Source organism: Mustela erminea, chromosome 18 (assembly GCF_009829155.1).
Source record: "Mustela erminea isolate mMusErm1 chromosome 18, mMusErm1.Pri, whole genome shotgun sequence".
NCBI classification, from domain to species: Eukaryota; Metazoa; Chordata; class Mammalia; order Carnivora; family Mustelidae; genus Mustela; species Mustela erminea.
This window is the reverse complement of record NC_045631.1, coordinates 39,706,720-39,730,097: the sequence shown is the minus strand read 5'-3', so window position 1 is coordinate 39,730,097 and position 23,378 is coordinate 39,706,720. Positions and strand designations below refer to the sequence as shown.

At 57.6% G+C, this 23,378-nt stretch overlaps 1 protein-coding gene across 7 annotated transcripts; it reads right to left on the bottom strand.

Annotated features, from left to right (window-relative positions):
• Positions 1 to 584: 584 nt before the first annotated feature.
• On the bottom strand, positions 585 to 23,117 carry STARD3 (StAR related lipid transfer domain containing 3). Of its 7 annotated transcripts, XM_032319965.1 has the most exons (16): positions 22,871 to 23,004; positions 19,137 to 19,166; positions 9,887 to 10,159; positions 6,614 to 6,691; positions 6,154 to 6,231; positions 5,979 to 6,032; positions 5,464 to 5,581; positions 5,159 to 5,257; positions 4,898 to 4,950; positions 4,444 to 4,536; positions 3,734 to 3,796; positions 3,479 to 3,574; positions 3,079 to 3,158; positions 2,883 to 2,987; positions 1,743 to 1,836; positions 586 to 1,345 (listed from the first exon to the last, which is right to left on the bottom strand). In XM_032319965.1, the coding sequence occupies exons 3-16, from the start codon at positions 10,106 to 10,108 to the stop codon at positions 1,241 to 1,243; spliced, it is 1,338 nt and encodes a 445-aa protein (XP_032175856.1). In that variant the 5' UTR covers positions 10,109 to 10,159; positions 19,137 to 19,166; positions 22,871 to 23,004; the 3' UTR covers positions 586 to 1,240. The 7 variants fall into 7 exon arrangements, with proteins under 7 accessions (XP_032175861.1, XP_032175860.1, XP_032175856.1 ...); XM_032319963.1 differs by lacking the exon at positions 19,137 to 19,166; XM_032319966.1 differs by lacking the exons at positions 19,137 to 19,166; positions 22,871 to 23,004 and adding an exon at positions 12,944 to 13,064.
• Positions 23,118 to 23,378: the final 261 nt, after the last annotated feature.

Below are 23,378 nucleotides of genomic sequence, written 5' to 3'. Positions count from 1 at the left end.
GCTAGCTGAGCTGCCCCCTGGAAGCCTGCAGGCAGGGAGGGAGGAGGGATAGAGGGAGGAGGGAGGGGGGCAGGGATGGCTGGGATGGCGGTGGCCCTGCACTGCTCTGGCCGTTGCCTGCGATCCCACTGTGCTGCCCCTGGCGAGTGTGCTGGGGCAGAGGAGGCAGGTGAGTGGAGCCAGAGAAACAGAGATCCCAGAGGTGCCTCAGTGACCCAGAAGCCCAGGCCCCACTCCCAGACTGGCTGTGGGATCCCAAGGACAGTCAAGGCCTGCCACGGATGCTGCCGGGCCACTCCCACCTCCCCCAAGTTCCTGGGCAGGAGACCTTCCACTGACCTTCCCTCCCAGGAGGCCTGGCTGAGGGCTGGGGCATTTTCCTCTGACCAGTCATCTGTCCAGTTGGACCAGGCAGGAAAGCAGGGGGCTCCCAGATCGGGGACCCCGCCTTGCTCTGACCTCCTGCCGGCTCCAGAAGGGTGTGAGAGGGTGTGAGAGCGGTCTGGCTCTGTCGCCCCCTCCACGGTGCTGCCCCCCTTCCCTCTAGAGGCCAGGAAGGAGGGGCTGCTTTTCTTTCCGTTTTTTTTTTTTAAGTTCATTTTTAATAATTGGCTCAAATTACAAACGTCCCCAAGGAACCCTGGGGGAGGGAGAGAAACCGGGAGCGGCAGACATTCACTGCCTGCACCCACCGACCCCACCTGCCACCCGTTCCCCGACAAGTGCATGGGGAAAAAGGTCCCAGACCTTTTAAATAATCCTAAAAAAGCATGACGAGAGAGCAGGCAGATGAAGGGGCTCCTGCACCTGAACGTAGGTGACCAGGCCGCCCTGACCTCCATCCTGCTCGGGGCCCTGGTGTTCTCCCACCAGGTCTGCCCCTCCCATTCCAGATCCTGCCCCGGGCCAGGCAGGGGCATCTTGCATCTAGTCCTCCTGGAGGCAAGGCCAGTCACTGCGTAAACATCAGCAGAGCAGACCCCACTGGCCTCGGTGGCAGAGCCCTGGCACCCGGGTGCCTGACTGCACAACTTGCTCACGGCCATGGCTCCCAGGCACAGCAAAGCATGGAGGACAGTGGCAGCCAGGGCCCGAGGGGCTGCACCAAGAGGAAACATCTTCCTTCCTAGTGCTTGAGGCCAGGTCCTCTGTGGGTGCCGGGAAGCCCTGCTGGCCCCCTTTCTGGCTCTGAAGGCTGTGGTGACAGGACCCTGCCCTGCAGGGTGGTGAGGGGGCACAGTTACGCCCGGGCCCCCAGCTCTCCGACGCGCTGCCGCAGGTGAAAGGCAAATTCAAACATGGTGGCCGCGAGGCTCTGATGGATGAGGTACCGGGGCAGGCGGCCCTGCGGGAAGGTGGGAAGAAGTTTCGGGAAGGCCTGCCCTCAGCCAGCAGGAGTGGGGGGAGGGGGCTCCCCTGGGTCAGAGCTGCAGGTGCAGGTGCAGCTCTGGAAGGCAGCCTAACCGCCCCCCCCCGCCCCGCCTCCCCCGGCAGGAAGAACACACTGTGCCGGCTCCTGGCTCCGGCCACACAAACACACCCAGGAGGGGCCGGCCTGGCAGCCAGCCACCGCTCTGCGGGGCCCGGAGAAGTGAGGGCATGTACAGGCCCTCCAGCAACCTGGGAGAGCATCTTGACCCGGTCCCCAATTTGAGCATAAGAGAGGAGACAGAGTAGGTGAGGTCCTGAGTGTGACAGGTGACCGCCCCCAAGATCCCCCAGCAGAGTCCCAGCACCCCCACCTTGAGATCTGTATTAAGGATCCAGATGAAGGTGCAGACTCGGGGGTTACTGGCTGACTTGAGCACGATGAAGCCCCCAGGACCGTTCTCTCCCCTATGAGAAAAGCACAATTAGGGGGGCACGTTGGAGCCAGGAAAGGCCTCCGACCTCACCCCACACCCCATTCCTGGCCCATCATGGGCTGGGGTGAAGGATGGAAGGGAGCTACTGGTCTAGCTAGCCACTGCCACTCTGCCTGAGTAGGGCCCAGAGTATCCCGGAGGCCACAGGATACAGTCCTCCACCTGCACCTTATGAGGCCCAGCTCCCCCTTCTATAGCCTGCGGATGTCTGCGCACCCCTGGTGGCAGCCGTCACCCTCTCTGTGCAGGTCCTCTAGGGCAGGGAGGGGTGGGCCTTGCGTGCATTTGCTCGCATTTCTCAAATCAGCTCGCAGTACAGTGCTGGGGGGATCCCGGAGGGGGCGCCTTCCCAGGAGGAGGGCAGGGCACAACCCATCACTGGGCAGTTCCCCCACAGCCCCACCGAGCACGCTCAAGCCCACTCCGCAGAAAGAGGCCCGCTGGTCACCCGTGGGTCTGTTGTGTCAAATCTCATATTCATCGCCCAGTGCTCTCTGTGGAACCCCAAGAAGGACGGGGAGAGCGGGAAATCGGGAAGAAGGTCGGCGGCAGCACTGGGGTCTAGGGTGACAGCCTGAGACCTGGAGGATGCCCCAAGACGTGGGACAGGAAGACTGAAATGTCTCTTCCTCCGTGGGAACTTCTGAGCAGTCGGGGTGGGTGGGTGGGGGGAGGCAAGGCAGCAGCAGGGAGGTAAAGCTCCGGGACACTGAGCCTTCTGCTCAGATCGCCTGGACCAGCGCCACCTCGTGGCTCCCAGCCCCCTTTTCTGGACTGCTCCCTGGCCTTGGGCTGTCCCTGGAGCTGCCCTGGAAGGCTGTGTGGTTCCAGCCCTTAATCCCCCAGTCTCCAGGAAGCAGAGCAGATTAGCGGGGCCTAGGGGCTGGGAGGGGCAGAGCCCAGCAGGACCGGGGGGGCTGGAAGGCAGCCTTGGCAGGACAAAGTGCCCAGAGGTCCACATTGTCCCCTACCCTGCCCTCAAAGCCACCAGGGGACGGGCCAGCCGGGATGGCTCACCTGACATATTTGTGTGTAGGGGGCCTGGTGCAGTGGGTGGTGGCGATGCCCGAGGACAGGTAGCGATCTCTGCGTCGCTCAATGCGCCGCACGTTCACGAAGTCCCTGGGGACGGGAGGGTTAGATGGGCGGGGAGCCAGGCCCAGGATGCCAGGGCAGGAGTCCTGCCTTAGAGGAGGGGCTTGGTGGGGCTCACCTGGGGGAGACCACCCCGCCCGCGGCCCCCGAAGAGACATCGTAGGAGATGAGAGTGTTGTCCTCTACTCGCTGCAGGATCTAAAGGCCATCAGGGGAGATGTGAGGTACAGCCCAGCCCAGGAACACCCCAAGCACAGGGTCTCAGAACCTCAGGGAACCCCCAGACCAGCCTCTTCTCTGCCCAGGTCCCTTTACTAACAGCCACTCCCAGGTCCTGGGCTGAGCTCTGTCTGCGCGCTCCCTTTCCAGGAGGTGCCATTACCATCATCCCATTTTATAGACAGGGAAGCTGAGGCACAGGACAGTTTGAGGACATGGTCATGCTGGGGGATGACTGTACCTGCCCTGCCGTGTCGCTCTGCCCTGAGGGGTGGCCAGGCTGGGCCCAATTGGCTCACCTGGCAGGCGGTCACGGTCTTGTTCCACAGCACCATCCTCTCGGGCTGTAGGATCACCTCCTGGTACACCAGCTCGGCAGGGCAGGGCAGGAAGGTCTGGGACAGGGTGGGCAGAGAGCTGAGCGGGGCCAGATGTGCTTGGGCACAGCAGCCCTTCCCTCTTGGTGGGGAGAAACCTGCCAGAAGGCCCCTCAGCCCCCTGCTGAAACCTCAGACAGACCAGGAGCCTCCAGTACCCCTGCTTCTCTCCCTCACCTTCAGGATGAAGGTCTTGCCGTGAAAGGGAATCTCGATGGTGTACACAGTGTCCCCGTACTCCTACGGTAGAGACAGAAGGGGGACAGGGAGGTGGGTGGAGGGCAGGTAGAGTGGGCCAGTGGTGAAGTGCCCCAACAGGGCAGCTCTGTAACAGCTCAGGGTGGAAAACTCCAGGAGTTCAGCGATATTCCGGCAGCCGGTAAAAAAACAGTGGTTCTGACAAACATCCAGCAGCAAGGAGAGAAAGGCTTTTGCTGTCACATTCAAGGACAGAAGCACAGCTGCAGTTACAACTGCGATGACCCATGTCTCCAGGCCGTCCTGGGCCACCAGAGGGAATGGCCACACACAGGGACAGGGACGTGTCCCCGTTCTCTAAGCTCACAGCCATCTCTTTAGAGAATATGGTTCTGCTCATGAAACAAGACACCCAGACCACGGCCAAAGCATGGCTTCCCCCTGAGTGCAGAGAGCAGTAGAGGGCCACGGATGGGTGCGGGCAGGGCAGCAGTCAGAGGAGGGCGCGGTGGAAATATCCAGTCCGGCCCCACCTCCTGCTAAGCAGCGACCCCGGGGGCCCAGCTCCCTCTCCTGGCACAGGAATAGGGTTCCAACCTGGGCCATCCCTGGGCTTCTTGGGCCTCAGAAAAGCAAGCAAAAACTCTCAACACCACATGGGCAGGTCAGATGGGAGAGAGTTTCCTTACATTGTTCTTCTCAAACTTCCAGTTCTCCTCCTGAGCCAAGATCTGGTCCACCACCGCCATGGCCTCCTTCCCCTGATGGATGTACTCCCGTTCCTGGCCCAGGAGAAGAGGCAGGAAGGAATCACCCTGGGGCTCACCCACCACCTGCTTTGCGGCCAGTTCCTTCTCCACATACTCCATACCCACAGAGTCTGGGTTGGTCTCTCGGGCCCCATGGGGGCCCCAGGTGCTACGGCTGAACCGCTCCCCTCTGGGCCCCAGGTGTGAGCCGGCCCAGCGGGCCTGACTGACGGTGAGGCAGACACTCAGGGGTACACTGACTGGCACTCGGGCTGCCTGAGGTCCACCCTCTTTGGGGAAGCCCCTCCCCACTTCGGCTTGAGCCCAGCACTGGCACCTTCTCCAGGGGGGGTTGCCCACTCCAAAGATCGGGTGGGGGCAGGGAGCCAAATACCTGGGCAGAGAAGCTTCTTTTCCCAATGTCTTCATCGGATTCGTTGTCAGACCCTTCGGAAAATAAGCACAGATGACAACAGGAAGGAGTGGGAACAGACTGTGAGGAGGTGGTGGGGTACAAGACTGCGGGGGGACAGATAGGGAGAGGGGTGCTCGCCTTCCCCAAGGACCTGAGAGAAGGAACAGAAGGAAGAGACCCAGCCAACCCGCTCCTGATGAATACCCTCGCTGAAGGAGTTTCTCACCCACCGGCCCTCACCTGCAAAGGATTCTGGGGGTGAATAGAACTGGCCCTCGGACAGAGCACCAGGGAAGAGCAGGGGTCCACGGGCGACAGCAGCCTGGGCAGCAAGATACCCTGGGGGAGCAGACACAGGCAGCCATTGTCCCAGAACAAGGACAGCCATGCCTTAGCAGCCTGGGGTCCCCCCATTCCAAGCTCACCCTCAGGCTCCGGGAGGCTGTTCAGAGTTGCCAAGATAGCTCCGAACTGGCTCTCATGCCCGAAACTCTCCACTCTTGGGGCTGCAATGACCCTCCCTGCACCCCTTCCCCAGGACTCACATCGTTCCTCCTCGGCCTCCTGTGGCAGGACTTTGAAGTCAAGGAACCAGGTCTCCAGCCAGGCAAGGACAAAGGAGACGATAGGGAGCAGGTAGCCAAATGCCCCTTTGCTGAGCAGCTGTGGAGGGAGGGGGCTGAGCTCCACAGCAGAGGGTCACCCGAATGCAGAGTCTTCTCTTGGGGCTACCAACTGTGGCACACACCCCACTCCTGGGCCCGGCTGCTTGGGGACCCCGTGTGGCACGTGCCTCTGAGGTGGCTTAATGAATTCTGCGGCAGGATAAACTGAGGATAGGCTGGCAGAGGAACTTTTTGTTCTTGGGGTTGCAGAGGGACAGGTGGAGGAAGCCAGTGAAGATGCTCCCTTGGAAATATCAAGGGCAGGATTCCCCCTCACCCCAACCTGACAACAGGGACAGATGCCCCAAATCGGAGAATGGGTCCCCTCTTGGGAGAAGCCCATCCCTCCCTCTGGTGAGAGGCCCACCAGACCAGCCTGACCGTGAGCCACTGACCTCGGAGAGGATGACCTTGACGATGAGGAACGCGCTGGACACCAGCGTCGTGACCTGCCCAGGGGAGGGAAGGAGGGAGAGAGGGAAAGCGAGCTGGGGAGTGAGTCCTCTGCCACGCTGCCCCTCGCACCAGCCCCGCCAGGGCCCACACGCTGCCAGGAGAGGGCCATCTTACCGCAATCACCCACCAGTGCCGAAGCCGCAGCACCGCATAGCCTAGGAGCAGTCCCGAGAAGCGGAAGAATGCCAAGACCTGGTGGGGAGGCGGGCAGGGGACACACAAGCCATCATGGGCTAGCCAATGCCCCCCGCTCCTGCTGAAGGTTGACTTCCCCGTCCGTCCCGCTCCCCCAGGTTCCCTCTACATGGGGTGTGATGCCTCAGGAGAGAACGACTGAGTCAGTGTTTCTTGCGGGATGACTCGGATGTGACCTTCTTGGACAGGGGTCTACTCTTCTCCCTCACCCTTGAGGCTCTCTGAAGGGAGGGCCTTATTTAGGAAGAGCTCCCTGAGGGTGGGAGCCAAGTGTCCCCCATCAGACTAGGATGTGTGCTGCAGGAACAAGAGAATCCAGCCAGAGGCACATCCCTGCACCTCCGCTGCCCCCAAAGGCCCCCTCCCTAAGTCCACTCACAAAGATGTCAAAGAAGGACGTTTTAAAGTTGTAGTGGATGATCTCCTGCTCCAGGTTCTTCCGGATGCCTGTGTTGGTCTGAAAGAGGAAGACACAAGCAGCTCTGTAGGCAGAACCAAGTCCCCAGGGGTGCTTCACCTCTGGGAACGGCGAGCAAGCAGGGGGAGTGATAAGCCACTGCCCAAGGAGGGCCCCGAAGCACCAAGGGAGGACCTGAGACCCCAGCACTAATCTCGTTCCTCCAAGCACCGGGGCAACCCGGACGGCCAGGGCCTGGCTCCAGCACGGACACCTGTGGGCATGCTGCCCAGGGAAGAGGAGGCATGGGGGCCTCGGGGCTGTGCAGGGGAGGCAACAGTCCCCGTGCAGGCAGGTAGGGCTGGCTGACTGGGTGCTGGGAGCCTGCCTCTCACATAATCTCATCTCCCCCTCTCCACTACGGTGCTTCATCTTCCCAGCTAACTGTCCATCTGGGGTGATGGGGACCGGGGGTGGGCAGTGGTGTCAGACGGAGCCCCAGGTGGCAAATCAATTGATTAGGTTTGTGCTTAATGGGCAAAATCCATCAGGCTGCTAGAAGGAACGGCTAGCAACAGAGAGCGAGCAGACTCGTCCCTGCCCCAGCCACCCATATATTTTCGATGGGACTCGACACCTTGGCTGGGGAGGGAGAGGATCTGGACAGATACTGAGAGCCAGGCTGCAGCCTGATTTCTCAGGAGGGATGGGGCGGCAGGCCTCGGCTTCCGCCAGCCCCCTGCAGAAGGGAGGAAACAAGAGGACTCTGGGAAATGGAGCCCAGGAGCCTGCAAAGTGAGGACCCTTCATGACCACCTAGACGAGAGCTTCTAATCCCCTAGCAGGTGACCCAAACTGAGGTGTGCAGGGGGTGCTTACTGACATCTAGATGTTCAGAACCCTGAGTCTGAATCCCAGAGCGAGCTGAGCGTCTGGAATCTTTGTGAAGCTCCCAGGTGACTGCAGTGCTTAGAGCAGAAGCCAGTAGCCCAGGCAGCCCCCTCGCTGACACATGAACACCTCTGAACATCCCCACTGTGCATCTTTAAAGATTTTTTTTTTTTTTTTTAATTTGACGGACAGAGATCACAAGTAGGCAGAGGCAGGCAGAGAGAGAGAGGAAAACAGGCTCCCCGCCGAGCAGACAGCCCGATGCGGGGCTCGATCCCAGGACCCTGGGATCATGACCTGAGCCGAAGGCAGAGGCTTTAACCCACTGAGCCACCCAGGCGCCCCGCCCACTGTGCATCTTGACCTCAAGACCCCCCTGAGCCCCGAGGAGTCTCACATGCCACCCCCCACACTGACATCCTCCCGCCCCAGCCTGGCCCTCCTCTTGGGCTCCACAGCTCCTCCGAGCCCTAAGAGCTGCAGCCCCTCAGAGGTCTCCCCCTGCCTGGGCACGTGCAGGTGCTGATGGCGATGGTGTCCTGACTCAGGGGAGCCAAGCCCTGACCCCTGCCAGTCTCTGGCCGTAAGACCCTTCTGGGGCCCTTGTAGCCACTGGGCAATGCCTGGCCTGTTCAAGAACTAAAAACATATATGCTTCAAAACATGAAAATAAAGCCACAAGACCAAAAATTAATCACCTTTTAATTGAATGTCTATCAAGTGAAACATGATGGCTAACTCGACGAACGGCTAAGCCCAGCATTCTGAAGTTTTCATTACATCTGAAAACAATTTGGAGATCGGACTTCTCGGTTTGCAAGAATTCCCAAGTACGCACGAGGACTGCTGAGCAATTCTACCCAGTACCCAGTACATTCAGATAATTTCAAAAGGAAAATTATCAAAATTTTTTCAGCTGTCTGCTGGCAAGAAAATATATACTGAATGAGAGCTGTGGGTAACTTTTAGTGCTTGCTTTGATGCTGGCTGGGACCTTCAAAAGGAAGAATGCCTCCCGGGGTGCTGGGGAGATGTAGTCCGTCAAGCATCTGACTCTTGGTTTCGGCTGGGGTTGTGCTCTCAGGGTTGTGGGATGGAGCCCCACTCTGGGCTCCACATGCAGGGCAGAGTCTGCTTGAGATTCTCTCTGCCCCTCCCCCAGGTCTCTGTGTGTGTCTCTCTCCAATAAATAAATAAATAATCTTTTTAAAAAAAATGTTAAAAAGGAAGAATGCCTAAGACATCAGAAGCTCCTCAAATGGCCCTGGATCTTATGGGGCCGTAGCTTTGTCACTGGTAAAGAGGGTCCCTAGGGTCCCCCATGGCTCAATCTTGTTGAAGGTGCCAGTTCATCTATGTGCTCAAAGGACAATCACCCCCAGAGCCCTCTCCCTGAACACTTGTCACACCTCAAACTTGTCCTTTTCACCCTTAAACCAGCCCCTCCCCGAACTCCTCACTTCCATCAACAAACTCGTCGTTTTCCTGTCATCAGAGCTGGAGACCTGGAGGAAGGCGCTCTGACCCGCTCCGCAGAAGGAAAACAAGGGAAGGCTCAGAGAAGCCGAGTCCCTCACTGACATGCCGCAGTGAATACAGAGGAGACACTGAGACCCACGGAGCCTGGGAGCTTTGTTCTCACAGCTCCTGCCTCTGTGGTGGGGTCCTGCTCGGGGCCGTCAGCGCCTGGAGGTCAGGTGCCATGGCCCGCTAGCCCGGCAGGCACCACACGCCAAGGAGGAGGGTGTGGACCCAGCACTGAGAGGCGGCCCCACCTCCAGGCTGCTGAGCCCAAACTGGGGGGCACTGGAGTTGTGTCCAAAATGGGGAGGGGGAGCTAGGAACCACCAGGAACTGGGAGTTTTTACTGGCTGGCCCTGCACCGTGCCCTCTGCGTTTAGCACAGCGCCTCGGATGCAGCAAGGCTTTGAAAACTGCTGAGTGAGTGGACGGATGAAGGAATGACTGAATGGAGCCAGAGAGCAACAGAAGCCAGAAAGAAGACAAAGGTTTCAACCATACCAGCACTGTCCACTGGGCTCTCTCCGCCCTCCTCACAAGTGTCCACTAGAGGGCAGTTTGGCGCAGAGGTCAAGGGTGTGAACCCTGCAGCCTGAGGGTGCGGGTTCAAACTCTGCCCTTCTTCACCTACTTGCTAAGGGACCCTCGACAATGACTCTCCAGCCCTCGGAGCTCCCCTTTCTTTGGAAGATGAGAACGGGTGTTCCTATCTTCCCACTCTACATTTTACCGGGAAATCTAACCCCCGCCAGAGACCATCCTCTGGTAGCTGTAGTGGCAGCTACAGCTGGAGGAAGGCCCAGGTGACACCCCCACCCCCAGTGCAATCTGGGGTCCACTCACGTTCAGCTCGATGATCCAGAGCAGGGAGATGAAGAGCAGGTCGAAGGTGACAAAGAGACAGAAGGTGCGGCGGACATCAGAGATGGCGCGGCGCTTCTCCGGAGGGGGCGGGAGGAAGTGCGAGGAGAGGGCCTGGCTGTGGGACAGCGACGAGCCGAGGGAGGCCACGGCGGGCAGGCTGCGCTCCAAGTCGCGGGCCAGCTCCCCAGACAGTTTGTTCATCCTGATGGGCCCCCACCTCACGGGGGGCAAGGCGGGGCCTCAGCTGCAAGGCTGCAGGGAGGCGGGTGGCTGGGTTAGGCAGCCTGGTGAGGGCCTGGAGGTCCTGTTAGTTAACCTCCTTCCCTCTGCGCACCCCCCCCCACGCCGTTTGCTCCCAAACGCATCTGCCCCCCTCACATCCCAACCCCAGGGTGGCCCAGGGCCCTCTAAGCCCAAATTCTCCCCAGCAGCCCCACTTCTGAGCTGGAGGGGGTTGAGCGCCCCTCTCGCTCTCATTCCTCCTCACCAACTCCTGCCCCGCAAAGCCCAGCAACCCACAGTTCACCCTTGGAGGGCTCTGGGGTCCTCCCCGCGGCTTTAGGGTACAGCCTGCTCCTGCCAGGCCCGCTGGAGGTTCAGCCTCTGGTCCTGTCAACAGCCTCTCGGGCCTGCCCCCACCCCCCCCAGGAGAAGAGGGCCCCAAGCTCTGTTCTTTGTTTGCCAAGCACAAAGCCACATTCCCTCCCAGCAGCCAGCCCTACCCTCCCACCCCCTAATCCATGGCAACTGGGAGGGACTTCCTAGAGCAGCGTCTCTGAGTGCTGTGTGCCGGGACAGCGGTATGAAGGAAGGACATCTTGGTCCCTTCTCTCCAGCGTCAGGCCCACTACTATCCTCTCCCCTGGTGTGACAACCAGCCCTCGGGGTGAGTCTGCCTCTCTCACCCTGCGACAACTGCAGAAAGAGTTGTTGCAACAGGCAGAGGAAGGTCTGCCAAACACTGATCACAGCCCGCCTTCCAGAGCCCTCCAGCCCAGGCCCTGCCCCGGCGGCCCCACCCGCTCTTCCAGAAGCTCCTCTTACAGGGCAGATAGGGCTCAGGACCACCCCACCGCCCATCCCACCGCCACCCTGGCCTTCTTTTCGGTCCCTCAGTGTGGCCGCCAGGTCCTGCCTTGGGACCTTGTACCTAGCTCTCCCCTCCCCAATCCTTCCAACAAGCAGCTCTAAAGTCCTCTCCTTTGGGCGCCTGGGGGGCTTGGTCATTGGGCGTCTGCTTTCGGCTCAGGTCATTGATCCGGGGGTCATGGAATCAAGCCACGCATTGGGCTCCTTGCTTGGCAGGAATCCTGCCTCTCCCTCTCCCACGCCCTGTTTGTGTTCCCTCTCTCCCTGTCTCTCTCTGTCAAATAAATAAAATTCTTAAAAAAAATAAAAAGTCCTCTCCTCCTCAGAACTGCCCCATACCCACCCCCTAGGGACAGCAGTCTTGCTCTATGACAGGGACCCTGAGCCTGTCACGATCTGCCAGCGTCTTAGTCCTTGTTCTGCCAACTCTCCGGGTGCAGGGCTTCCCCCGGCCGGGTCACTGCCGTCTCCCAGCACCTAGCACAGGGCCTGGCACCCAGGAAGGCTGCACGACTGCCTGCCGGCGGCTACTGCAGCGGGTGTCCTGGTCCTCAGCTCTGTGCCATGCTGCCGCGACATGGGTCGAACCTCGACAGAGAACCAGCCACGGCCCGAGGCGAGGCCCGAGCCCCACTGCCCACAGAACCCTGTGCCCACAGTTGTGCTTCAGGCCCATGCAGGCCAGGACGGGGCCTTCTAGTTCACAGAGCAGGCAGCCAAGACTGAAGGGGCAATGGCCCGAACTACCCCTTGCCTGTGCGACCACGGGCCGAAACTCTTACGAACACTAGGGCAGGGGCCTGGAGGACTCCCTGCCGGCCGCACGGTCCCCAGACCCAAGGTCTCTGCTCCACTCATGTGCTGGCAAAGAGCCCGCAGCGGCCCTGTCCCCGGGGCTTAGCCTAGAGCCAGAGGAAGCAGGCTCAGTGTGGTGGTGCCCAGGCTTCTGGGGCTCGGTCAGAGTCTCCCTGAATCTTCTCTCATGCCAGAGAGCCAGGCTTGGGGGCTAGCGGGAGGAGAACCCTGGATGTCGGTCTCTGGGTCCTGGCAAGGCAAGACCTAACCAGTGCCCCCCTGCCTCGATCTGCTATCCCCTCATACCTTTGTCATGTCTACTACCTTCTGAGGCCCCTCAATCTATCAGGTCCCGAGCAAGCTCCCCGTCTGTGACTGGCAGGGGATTCTGAGCAAGCCAGTGTGTCCACCCCTCTGCCTCCGTGCAAGCCCCAGTGGACAGGAGTGGGCTGTTCTCAGCAGAGGCAGCCGCACAAGGCCACCCCCCAACAGCACACTCTTGGGGTTGCCATGCCCGGCTCATGTGGAGGGCACTGAAGGAAAGCCGGGCCCAGCTCTGGAAGGAGGCGGTCAGAGAGGAGATGTGACAGGCTGCCGGCAATGTGACCCCCCCCAACATCCGTCAGCTGGACCCGGTGGCAGACAGAACGCACAGTGCATCGCTCACTGTGACAGGGCTATGGCTCCAGGGTGGGTGACATTTCCGTGTCTTTAATGGCCCTCTTGTCTGCTGCCAGACCTGTTTCCATTTCTCTTCCTCCTTCCTGTCTCTCTCCCAAACCACCTTTCTATCTTTGTGTCTCTGTATCCCGCTCCTGTGACCATCTTTATGGGTCTTCCTCCCCAAGTCTCCCCCATCTGTGAGTCTGTCTGCACCGCCATCAGCTCGGTCTCACGCTCCCTTCCTCCGTGTGTGTGTGTGCGCGCGCGCGTGTGTGCGCGTGTGTCAGCTTCCCTATCCACTCCTCTCCCTCTTCTCGATCTCACTGCAGGGTGCTGTGGCTTCTCTCCTGCCAGGCTGCTCCCAAGTCTGTCTGGCGTTGTCCCCAGCTTCCTTCCTCCCTCCCTCCCTGGGGACAGGACCCGGGTGGCAGCAGATTGGTGTGAGACCACCCCCCCTCCTCTGGGAGCAGCAGCGGCACTGACACTCACACATGCAGACCTCCTCGGTGAAGCGAGAGACGCAGATGAGGGCTGAGAGCAAAGGTGCTGGGGGAATCCGGGAGAGCTCCAGACGCAGGGGTGTGTGGAAGCCAGGCAGGGCTGGGGACAGCAGGCCAAGAGAAAGGGGGTGTGTGGGGGGGTGGTTCTACATCACCCTCCACCATGAAAGCTGCTCAGAAACCAAAGAGCACATACAGTAGAAGGAGTACTGGTCAGGGATGAAGACCTGAGTGCCAGTCCTGGGGAAGCCACTAACCCTGAGTAACCCGGCAAGTCCTCACCAAGGCCATGCTTCTTCTTCTTTTTTTTTTTTTTTTAGATTTTTATTTATTTGACAGACAGATCACAAGTAGGCAGAGAAGCAGGCAGAGAGAGAGGAAGGGAAGCAGGCTCCCTGCTGAGCAGAGAGCCTGATGCGAGGCTTGATCCCAGGACTCTGGGATCATGACCCGAGCTGAAGGCAGAGGCTTTAACCACTGAGCCACCCAGGTGCCCCAAGGCCCTGCTTCTTTATCTGAGGGGAGAAGTGCTTTTTCAAACCCTTTTCTTCAAGCAAGAGAAACTTAGAGAATGAGAGAGAGAGAGAGAGAGAAAGAAAGAGAAAAAGAAATGAAGAAAAAGGGAAAGGAAAAGAAAAAGGAAGAAGGAAAAGAAAACCTTACTTAGAATCTAAAATAGAAAAAAGATAAAAATGGGACTGCTCTGGGTCTTGCCACAGAAGGTGGCCACAGACAGTCCCCCTGGGCAGACATTCCTCAAACCCCAGGGTTACCCCAGGGGCACTTCCTTAGGCCCAGTTTGAAAACTGCCCACTCAGATGACTTCAAAAGCTCTCTGGGCTTCATCAAGCCACCTGCCAGTCTAAGAGGCGGAAATCATCTCGGCCTGGAACTCCCCTGAGTGGTCCCCAAAGCACTTGTGCTCTGGTCCCCTGGCCCTGGGGGTGGAAGGTGGCAGCTGGCCTCCGCCCCACCGTGGCCAGCATCCTGCTGAGAGGGAGGCAGGAATGAGTGCTGTGCGCGGGAGACAGCAGGGCTGCCACCAGGGACCCCCGGAAGCAGCTCCCCCTGCTCCGCCCAAGCCCCTGACCAGGCGTCAGGCGCAGAACAGGACGCGTGGGGTAAAGGAGTCCGCCCTGGGGTTAGCTGCAGACTTGACATTCACAGGGCCTGTGTTTTAGGAGAAGCTTAGCTACACTGGCTTGGGGAAGGGGATGAGGAAATTGGAGGTTTTATCATCCCAGCTTGCAAGGAAAGAGGGGTGAGGAGGAGGAGGCAATCCACCCCAGATTACTCCAGTTCTTTCAGTTCCTGAGGCAAAGAAGAGGGGCAGGCACGGGCCCCCAGGGCCTGCCAGGCCTTCTCTTACCCCAGGAAATGCCACTGTTGGCCAGACTGCAAGAGGAGCTTTCGGGTAGGGTCCCAGACTCAGGCCAGACAATAGTAGACAGCTGACACTGTTGAAAGAGAGCTGGACTCTGAGGTTAGGGTTCAAGTCTCAGTCTGCCCTTATGAGCTGGGCACTCTGGAGCAAACACAACCATTATGAGAGTCAGTTTCCTCCGATACATTAAATAAAGGCAACACTGATATAGTTAATGCCTTTGAACCACATGACCTTAAAAATGGTTAAAACGCGGGGCACTTGGGTGGCTCAGTGTGTTAAGGGTCTGCCTTCAGCTCAGGTCATGATCCCAGGATCCTGGGATCAAGTCGCACATCAGGCCCCCTACTCAGCGGGGAGTCTGCTTCTCCCTCGGCCTGCTGCTCATCCCCCCCTTGCTTGTGCTCTCTCACTCACTCTCTCAAATAAATAAAATCTTTAAAAAAAAGAAAGAAAAGAAAAAAGAATGGCCCGAGTCATTCCAGCTCCAGGCACAGGTGAATTCCCAGGGTGCAGGCGGTGGCAGGAAGCGGGGGCTGTCCTGGCTCCCCGCACAGGCTCTAAGGGGCAGTGCCAGGGCCAACCGCCAACACTACAGCTTCCCACTGGGGCCCGGACCTGCTGCAGGCACCCCTCATTTCCCATTTCCACAGCTCTTAGGGGACAAGGGCACAGATGGGGTCCTTGACAGCTCTCAGTCACAGCCCAGACCAGAAGCTCCAGCCACCTCTGCAGCTCAACACCCAGAAGGCCTGCAGCTCCCAGCGGGGGTTCCCAGGCTGAGGCAAGTCTACAATTTAACAGTGCCACGTACTCACTGTACCAGCCTCAGAGGCTATACAGGACACTGGGGACACCTGTCTTGACCCCGCTATCTGGGGCATCAAAGGACACAGCGATGCATGTGAAGTGCCTGGAACAGTGCCTGGAACCACAGAGTAAAGGCTCAGCAGACGTTAGCCCCTGATGCCACAGTCCCCTCCGAGGCCCCCAGCCCTTTAACATGCCCTGACCTCCAACAGAGAACCAGCCAAACTATGCCAGGTCCAGCTAGAGCTTCCTCTGCAAAGCTAAGCTACCCTGGTCTCCGGGTACGGGAACCAAGCCTCATTAGTAGCCACAAATGACCCACACCTCTGAGACGTGTGGCTTCTCCAAACCTTCTCTTGAGGCCGATGGGACAGTGGACACAGGCTCTCAACATCTCCCTCACTCCGTACTCCTCAGCAAATGTGAGCACTAGCCTCACACTGGCCATGGAGGCTTCCCAGTGGGGTCCCTATCTCTGTACAAACCAGGAGGAATCAGTGAAGCTGAGAAAGAACTGAGAAAGAACCGAGAAAGGCCAAGCCCGGAGAAGTTTCAAACCCTGGATTCCTGCTTTACTATGGCTGAGCCTCTCTGTGCCTCAGTTCTCTCCTCTGTAAAGTGAGGATAACAGTGGCACCTGTTTCGTACAGGTGCTGTAAGGATTAAAAGGCTTATTAAATGCACTGGCCTAGAACAGTCCCTGACACAGAGTGATCACCGCCTAAGGATCAGCCAGGATGACACCCCTGTCTCTTCTTTAGAGGAAGACACAGTCTTGAGATCTGACTGTCTCAGTTGGATAGCTTCAGGCCAGGACTAGGGCTGTTCTGGGTCAAGTCACCCCATAAGGCCCAGGTGAGTGGAGACTCCATAGATTGGCAGGAGGCCAAGACTCTGAGAGATGGTGGCTGCTGCCTGTGTCCTGCCACTGGTCAGTCACCAGTCAGGGAGGGCAGGACAGCAGATCAAACAGGACTACAGGGCAGCTGGGTGGCTCAGTCTGTTGAGCATCTGCCTTCCACACAGGTGGTGATCCCAGGGTCCTAGGACCGAGTCCCGCCTCGGGCTCCCTACTCAGTGTGGAGTCTGCTTCTTCCTCACCATCTGCCTGTCACCCCCACCCCGGCTTGTACTCTCTCTGTCAAATAAATAAAAATCTTTAAAAACAAAAACAGAACACAGGACTACAGGCCATCCTGAGGAGCTAGCACAGAAGAAACAAATGCGGCCTAGCAGAGCCTGCACTGACCCCCTGCAGACACCTCTCCTTTACTCCTCACACCCCACCAGAAGCTGTGGAGGTGAGGGTGGGCTGGAGGAGACAGAAGGTTGGAGAGGACTGCCCACAGTCCCCCGGGGCAGGATGGGGCAGAGCTGGCCCACCTCTGCTGGCCCCGTAGGCCCTACGGCCACCCGCCAAGAGCCTGTGGAGAGCCCAGCACCCTCCCCTCCACATCCAAACCATCAGCAAATCTTACTGGCTCTTCCTTCAAAATCTGGCCAGTGTATGTGCCCACTGTCACCCTGTCCAAACCATCACCTGTTACCTGCTACACCTTCCTGGCTACCTCCTTGTCTACATCCCAAGTCTTGTCTCAACACAGCAGCCAGAGGGATCCTGGTAAAAGTCAGACCACACTTCCCCAATGCTCCAAACCTCCAATGGCTTCCAGCTCACCCTGAGTAAAGGCCAAAGTCTCCATCCTGGCCTACAAGCCTGCTCTTCCCCAGCCTCTTCCCCTGGAGCCCTCTGATCCAGCTATACTGGTCCTTCTCTGTTCCTTGGACATAACTAGCATGGCCATGCTCCCACCCCAGGACCTTTGCACCTGCTGTCCTGTCTGTCTGAAGTTCTCCCCCAGGTCTCTGCAGTACTCCCTCCATTCTGGTCTCTGTACATGTCCCTTTGGAGAAGCCTTCCCTGAACTCCCTATTTAGCTCCCACCCTTCATCCCCTTCCCTGCTTTATTCTTCATAGAGCTTACCACCCCACGTATTATATGTTTACAGGTCTGCGTTTACTACCTGTCTTCTTCTGGAATGCAAACTTCACACAAGCAGGAACTCCCCCTGCTTTGCTCCGTGCTGTGTGCCCAGCACCCAGAGAGGTACCAGGCTCTGGAAGATACTCAGGCAAAGTGTCAAGCAACTAGCCTGAGCACCGGTGTGCATGTACACAGCCCTGCCCAGGCCTGAAGGAGGAGCCCTCCCAGGCCAGACTGTCTCGCCAGGAGCTGGACTCCGCCCTCTGCTGGTGTCTCTCCTCAGGTAGAGTCGAGGCACCAGCAGGCCAGGGGAACTGGTTTCCTCGGCAACCTGAGGCATGGTGGATGCTCCCCTCCCTTTTCCTGGGCACCAATTTGCAGAGAGAAGATGACATAAGCTAAGTTCCTTGGATAGCGAAGGTCCAGAAGAAAGAAGGACATGCTCCTTGGGAGAGATCCCAGCGCTCCTCTCCGGCTGTGGGGGCCGAGGCTCCTCCCCTTCCCAATACTCTCCTGACCACTGGCTGCTTCCAGAACACACCATGGCTGGCAGTCTCCCTTCTGAGCCTCCACTGCCCTCCACTTTCACATTCTATAATGACCTCCTTCCCCTGGGAGAGAACTCCAGTTCTTCAGAGACCAGTTCAAACCCCACTTCCTGGGCAAAGCTCTCCCTCACCATCCAAGGCTCCTCCGACCCCAGCTCTCAGGACTCTGGCTCAGCACTACTCTAGACTTGAGGTTCAAAGTCAAAGTCATCTTTCCTTGAACACTTTAGGCCTGAGTCACAGTGCTTGGCCATGGTACCTCTTCAGGAAGTTAACTGGTCTGTGGGTCTGTAATGTCCACCCTGGAACAGGGGAAAGGGCACGGGTTTGCGGACTGGGCATCAGACCTGGAGTCAAAAGCTGAAGACCGACCATTCATGACTAGGCTGTGAGCCCTTGACTAAATCACTGAGTCTCTCTGAACCTCAGTCTCCTTACCTATAAAATGGGGATGGTATAGTGACCACTTCACAGAGCTACTGAAAGGATTAGGAATAACACACACAGAATGTCTGTGCTTAATTAACAGCAGCTATGACTACTGTGAGGGGCTACGGATCTGATCTTAGGGGCAGGGCCTGGGCCAGGCACGTGCAGCATAGACTCTGCCCAAACAGGGCCCCATATGCACTGCCGGATGCAGAGATGGGCCCTGGCCTCAGAGAGCTGACCCCAGACAGCAACAGCAGGCTCTATTATACTTCCGGGCTCAGTGGCCCGTGCCATCAGCCACGGCACAGCTGGCTTATTGGCCCCTACCCTGTCTCACTCACAGAGAATTTGGGGAAGTTCCTAGAGGAGGACTTTAAGAAGAGGACACAAACCAGGCTCCATTTCTCCTTTCCCTCTGGAGAAGTGGAAAGGGGAAGAGTCAAGCCAAAACAGAAAGTACATTCATCGCTATGCACTGCCCCCTCCAGCCAGGATGTTCTGAAAATACAGAAAAACCCTAACAGACCAAGGCTGACTCAGGCCCCCTGCCTCCTCCACACACCAGGCCCCATTAAATGTCCAGGATGCCCCAGCTTGGTGCTGACAAGACCCCTGGCCTACTCAGGGGCTGGTGAGTCAGGCCCCACCCACCCTTAGTGCTACTGGATAAAACTCGGGAGCTAATGAGGTCAAGTTCTCAAGGTCAGTCTGGAAAGGGCCAGTCATCTTCCGGGAGAGAGCTCAGTCAGGTCAGCTCATTCAAGGGAAGGCTCCACAGGCAGAAGGGAGTTCAGTACGGACCCCTGCCAGCACCAGCTCTGGCCAGGCAGAAGCCAGGATCAGCCCTAGCCAGAAAAAGTTCGCAAGGATACACAACTGGTCAGGGAGGATGCCCTGCTTGTCCCTTGTTTTACAGATGTGGCAGCCACCCCTGGGGGAGGGGTACCCAGGCAATTTCTCAGAGACAGCTGTGGACCTGGAGTCAAGAGACAGTTCTTGAAGGTCCTGCTGAGTGACACTGACCTTACTTCCCTGGAGTCCCAGCCTCCTCATCTGTAAAATGGAGCCAACAATCTCTACCACTCGAGGGAACAAGTATGAGCTGACAAATGTACAGGCTTTCTCGTCTCACCCACACAACCCCCCCCCAACTCTAGGTGTGTGAGAGCTCTGTTTTTTGTTTTTGTTTTTTTAAAGATTTTATTTATTTATTTGACAGACAGAGATCACAAGCAGGTAGAGAGGGAGGCGGAGAGAAAGCAAAGGAAGCAGGCTCCCTACTGAGCAGAGAGCCGGATGCAGTGGGGGGGGGGGGGGGCACCATCCCAGGACCCTGGAATCATGACCTGAGCCAAAGGCAGAAGCTTTAACCCACTGAGCCACCCAGGCGTGCCCCCCAAGGGTTCGGTTTAACGCTGAGCCTGTGCTAGTCCCTGGGGCTATTCGGGGGCTCGGGGTCTGGTGAGGGAAGCTAACACACACATAAAAGAGTGTCTCACTGTAATCAGCACTTTCAGGGAGGAACAAATAATGGACCGTGGGCCCTCAGAGAAGGGACATCTGACCCAGGCTGCAGTGGGTGAGGTTGGGAAAGCCACAAAGGGGAGGAGCCCTCTGACCCAGGCCTTGAAGAATCCATATATATCAACCATGGGCAAGGAAGACAAGCATTTCAGGCAGGCAAACTAGCATGACCAAAGGCCCAGACTCCGGTCTAAAGCACAGGCCCAGGGGCGCCTGGGTGGCTCAGTTGGTTGGACGACCGCCTTCGGCTCAGGTCATGATCCTGGAGTCCCGGGATCGAGTCCCACATCGGGCTCCCAGCTCCATGGGGAGTCTGCTTCTCCCTCTGACCTTCTCCTCGCTCATGTTCTCTCTCACTGTCTCTCTCTCAAATAAATAAATAAAATCTTAAAAAAATAATAATAATAATAAAACACAGGCCCAGCGCATAAGCTTGCAGGCTGAACACCCCAGGGGCTCTGCTCCCAACACCAGGCGCCAGCCCTTCAGTCCCCTCCTGGCATGGTCCCCACAGGCTCCTAAACCAAGGGGACACTTCCTTATGGCCAAGCAAGGAAAGGAATCCCCAAACTCAGCAAAGGAGGCTGCCTCTGCCCTCCTTAGCCCTCCCCCTGCAAGAGCTCTGTTCAGAGGACCCAGCTGCCCACTCTCTGAGTCCACCCTGGTCTCTACCTCTCTCTGGTAAGCTCATCCTCTTGCCCTAAGGTCCCTCACTAATTGTCAGCTGCTCTGGGAAGCCATTCTTGGCCCTTCTTTCCGACGGGTTCCCAGAGCTCTGTGTACATCCCCACAGAATTAATGCTTGTCATGTAACATTCATTCATTTCCAGAGTCATTTCTGAGCAGAGTAACATCAGGCCTGGGTCTTTTTCATTCTTGAATCCTCATTCAATAAATCCAAACCCCGAACCCCATGCCCTCCACCTCAGCATTTTATTTATTGACAAAAAGCCAGGCTTTGGGGCTCTGGGACAGAATGAGAAGTCAGCCACATCAACATTCCTCAAGCAACTTATGAAATTAAAAATTACTACCACTGCTCTATAACATTTTTATATAAGCAATAACAGCTCACATGTATTTACTGAGCATTCATGTGCTCACTGATTTAAACCCTACACACGTATTATTTCATTGAATCCTTACAGTAACTCTATGAGGTAGATGCAGTGCTACCTCCATTTTACAAATGAGGAAACTGGGGCGCCTGGGTGGCTCAGTGGGTTAAGCCTCTGCCTTTGGATCAGGTCATGATCTCAGGGTCCTGGGATCAAGCCCCGCATCGGGTTCTCTGCTCAGGGGGAGCCTGTTTCCCCTCTCTGTGCCTGCCTCTCTGCCTACTTGTGATCTCTCTCGCTCTGTCAAATAAGTAAATAAATCTTAAAAAAAAAAAAAAATGAGGAAACTGAGGCACTTTCCTCACCAAGGGGACAAAACAGTATCAGAACCCACAAAGTCTGAATCAGGAGCCTGTATTCTCAACCACTGTTCTAGTATGGACAGGGTGTTGCAGGGACACAGGGGGGTAGTACTGTCTTGGGGGGGAGGGGATGGGAGAAAGTCAACCCAGAGGTCATATTGCCTGAGCTGAGCACTTAAAAAGACAAGTAGAAGGTAGCCTGGCAGATAAGAGAAGGGGCTTCCCAAGCAGAGGGGCTGGTGTGCAAAGACATGGAGACACAAAAGTACAAGGTGTGGGCAAGTTCATCCTGCAGCACCTTGTTACTGGACTTGAGGGTGCACTTAGGAGACTGGCAGGAAAGAGGCCAGAACCCAGACGGTGCTGCAAACTGTGCTGGGATCCACCTTTTTCCACAAGCAGTGGGAGGCCAACTTGTTTGCTTTTTCCACAAGCAAGAAAGTAATGCTATGAGACTTGTGTTTTAAAAAGATCACAAGGGGTGCCTGGGTGGCTCAGTGGGTTAAAGCCTCTGCCTTCGGCTCAGGTCATGATCCCAGGGTCCTGGGATCGAGCCCCACATCAGGCTCTCTGCTCAGCGGGGAGCCTGCTTTTCCCTCTCTCTCTTCCTGCCTCTCTGGCTATGTGTCAAATAAATAAATAAAATCTTCAAATAAAAATAAAAAGGGGCACTTGGCTGGCTCAGTCAGAAGTTTAGTTTAAAAAAAAAAAAAAAGGATCCTAAGGCTTAGTGTGGAGACTGGGTTGCAAGCAGCCAGGATGGAAGCTGCTGGGAAGCCACTACAGTTATCCTGGTGAGAAACACATCCAAGTGGTACCAGAAGAGATGGAGGCCCAGGACCAGGTGTACAGCAAGTTCAGGAAGTCAGCTGGATCGCGGCACCCCACAGATATGGGAACTGAGGGAGAAGAGGAAGCGTAATACAATTTCCTGGTCTCGCGCTGGGATGCGATGGCACAGGAAGAATGCACTTGCAGGGGGGAAAGACCAGTCCAAGAGAGCTGCCGCTGAAGTGGAGCTGTCCACTGGTAGCTGGGACGCCGAAGTCTGGGGCTCCAGGGAGGGACTACGCTGAAGAAAGAGGTCGATGTGGGTGCCTTTCGGGTACCTAGGTGGTGTAGAGCTGAAGCCAAAAGAGTGGATGAGACCATCAAAACTCAGTGTATAGAGCGGGGGTTTGGGCAGGAGACGAGACTGGGAAACGGTACTTCCACTGTCGGGACAGGAGGAAGAAAATCAGGAGACGCAGACGCCGAGGACGCCAAGGGGGAGGGGCGTGTCAATTACATCAATTAGGAACGAGTGTCACTGGTGTAATGCACCTCTAAGAACTCGAGATTCTTTAAAGAGCCCTTTTGATGTCAGTTAGGGAAGTCATTCACTGCCGTTTTCAAAGGAAGTTGGGGGAGACCGGAAGACAGTGAGACGCAGACCTATCGGGACGTGTAGATGTTTTCCTCCTCTTTCAGAGACCCTGACCCCTGCCCATATCCAACTCCTGACCCCCACTACCCAGATTCCGTGCCTCGCCTCTCCCCTCAGAGTGAAGAGCGTGTCTCGGGAGGGCGATCCGGGACGCCCTTCCCGGGCGCTCTCGGGTGGGCGGGGCCGCGGAGGGTCGGCGTCGGAGCCCCCCAGAACCCCGCGCGGGGCGGAGCGAGGCCGAGCAGGGAAAGGGGGCGGAACCTGAGACGCGGCGGGTGCGGGAAGGGTCGGACGGAACCAACAACGGACACTGGGCAGGGAGGTGGAATCCGTTGACAAGACACAGACCTCGTACCACCCGGCCCCAGTGACCTCCCCCGGACCCACCTGCTCCATATCAGCCACCGCCCAGGCTCTTCCTGCCTCAGCCGCAGTCTGGCTCGGCAGTCCCCGGAGCGCCTCCGAACGGAACAGGATCTCCCGGCGGCGCCACTTCCGCCACTGCGCCCGCCCCCGAGAGCGACGGGGCCGTACGTAGGGCGCAGCCCCGCCCCTTCGCCTCAGTCTCCGCCCCCAAGCGTCAGGGCCCGGCTTGGAGGGCCGGAAGTGGGGAGTGCTTGAGAGGGTCTTACTAATGGTGGGGGAAATGGGAAGGAATCCCAGGATCATCATCATTGTTGGGCCACAGAGGCCTGGCACTGTGGGGCTAAAAAGGGGAATTAACCGAGGGGAGGCTTTTGGGGCAGGCTTTTTGGGACAGGTCCCTTTGGAGAAACCCAGTTACTCTTGAAAGTTCTTTTCCCTCCCTGCCTCGTTCAGCCACCCCCTAGCAGGATCCTAGGGTACTCCTGTGGTCCTTCCTAAGAGTGCTCTGACCTTGTCTGCAGGAAAGATC

Excerpts from the sequence above, each read along its gene's own strand:
- STARD3 (XM_032319965.1), bottom strand. The coding sequence starts at position 10,108 with ATGAACAAACTGTCTGGGGAGCTGGCCCGCGACTTGGAGCGCAGCCTG. Across the intron at positions 6,692-9,886 it reads TCTGGATCATCGAGCTGAAC|ACCAACACAGGCATCCGGAA; the intron begins GTGAGTGGACCC and ends TTCCTCTTTCAG. Across the intron at positions 1,346-1,742 it reads TCCTTAATACAGATCTCAAG|GGCCGCCTGCCCCGGTACCT; the intron begins GTGGGGGTGCTG and ends ACCTTCCCGCAG.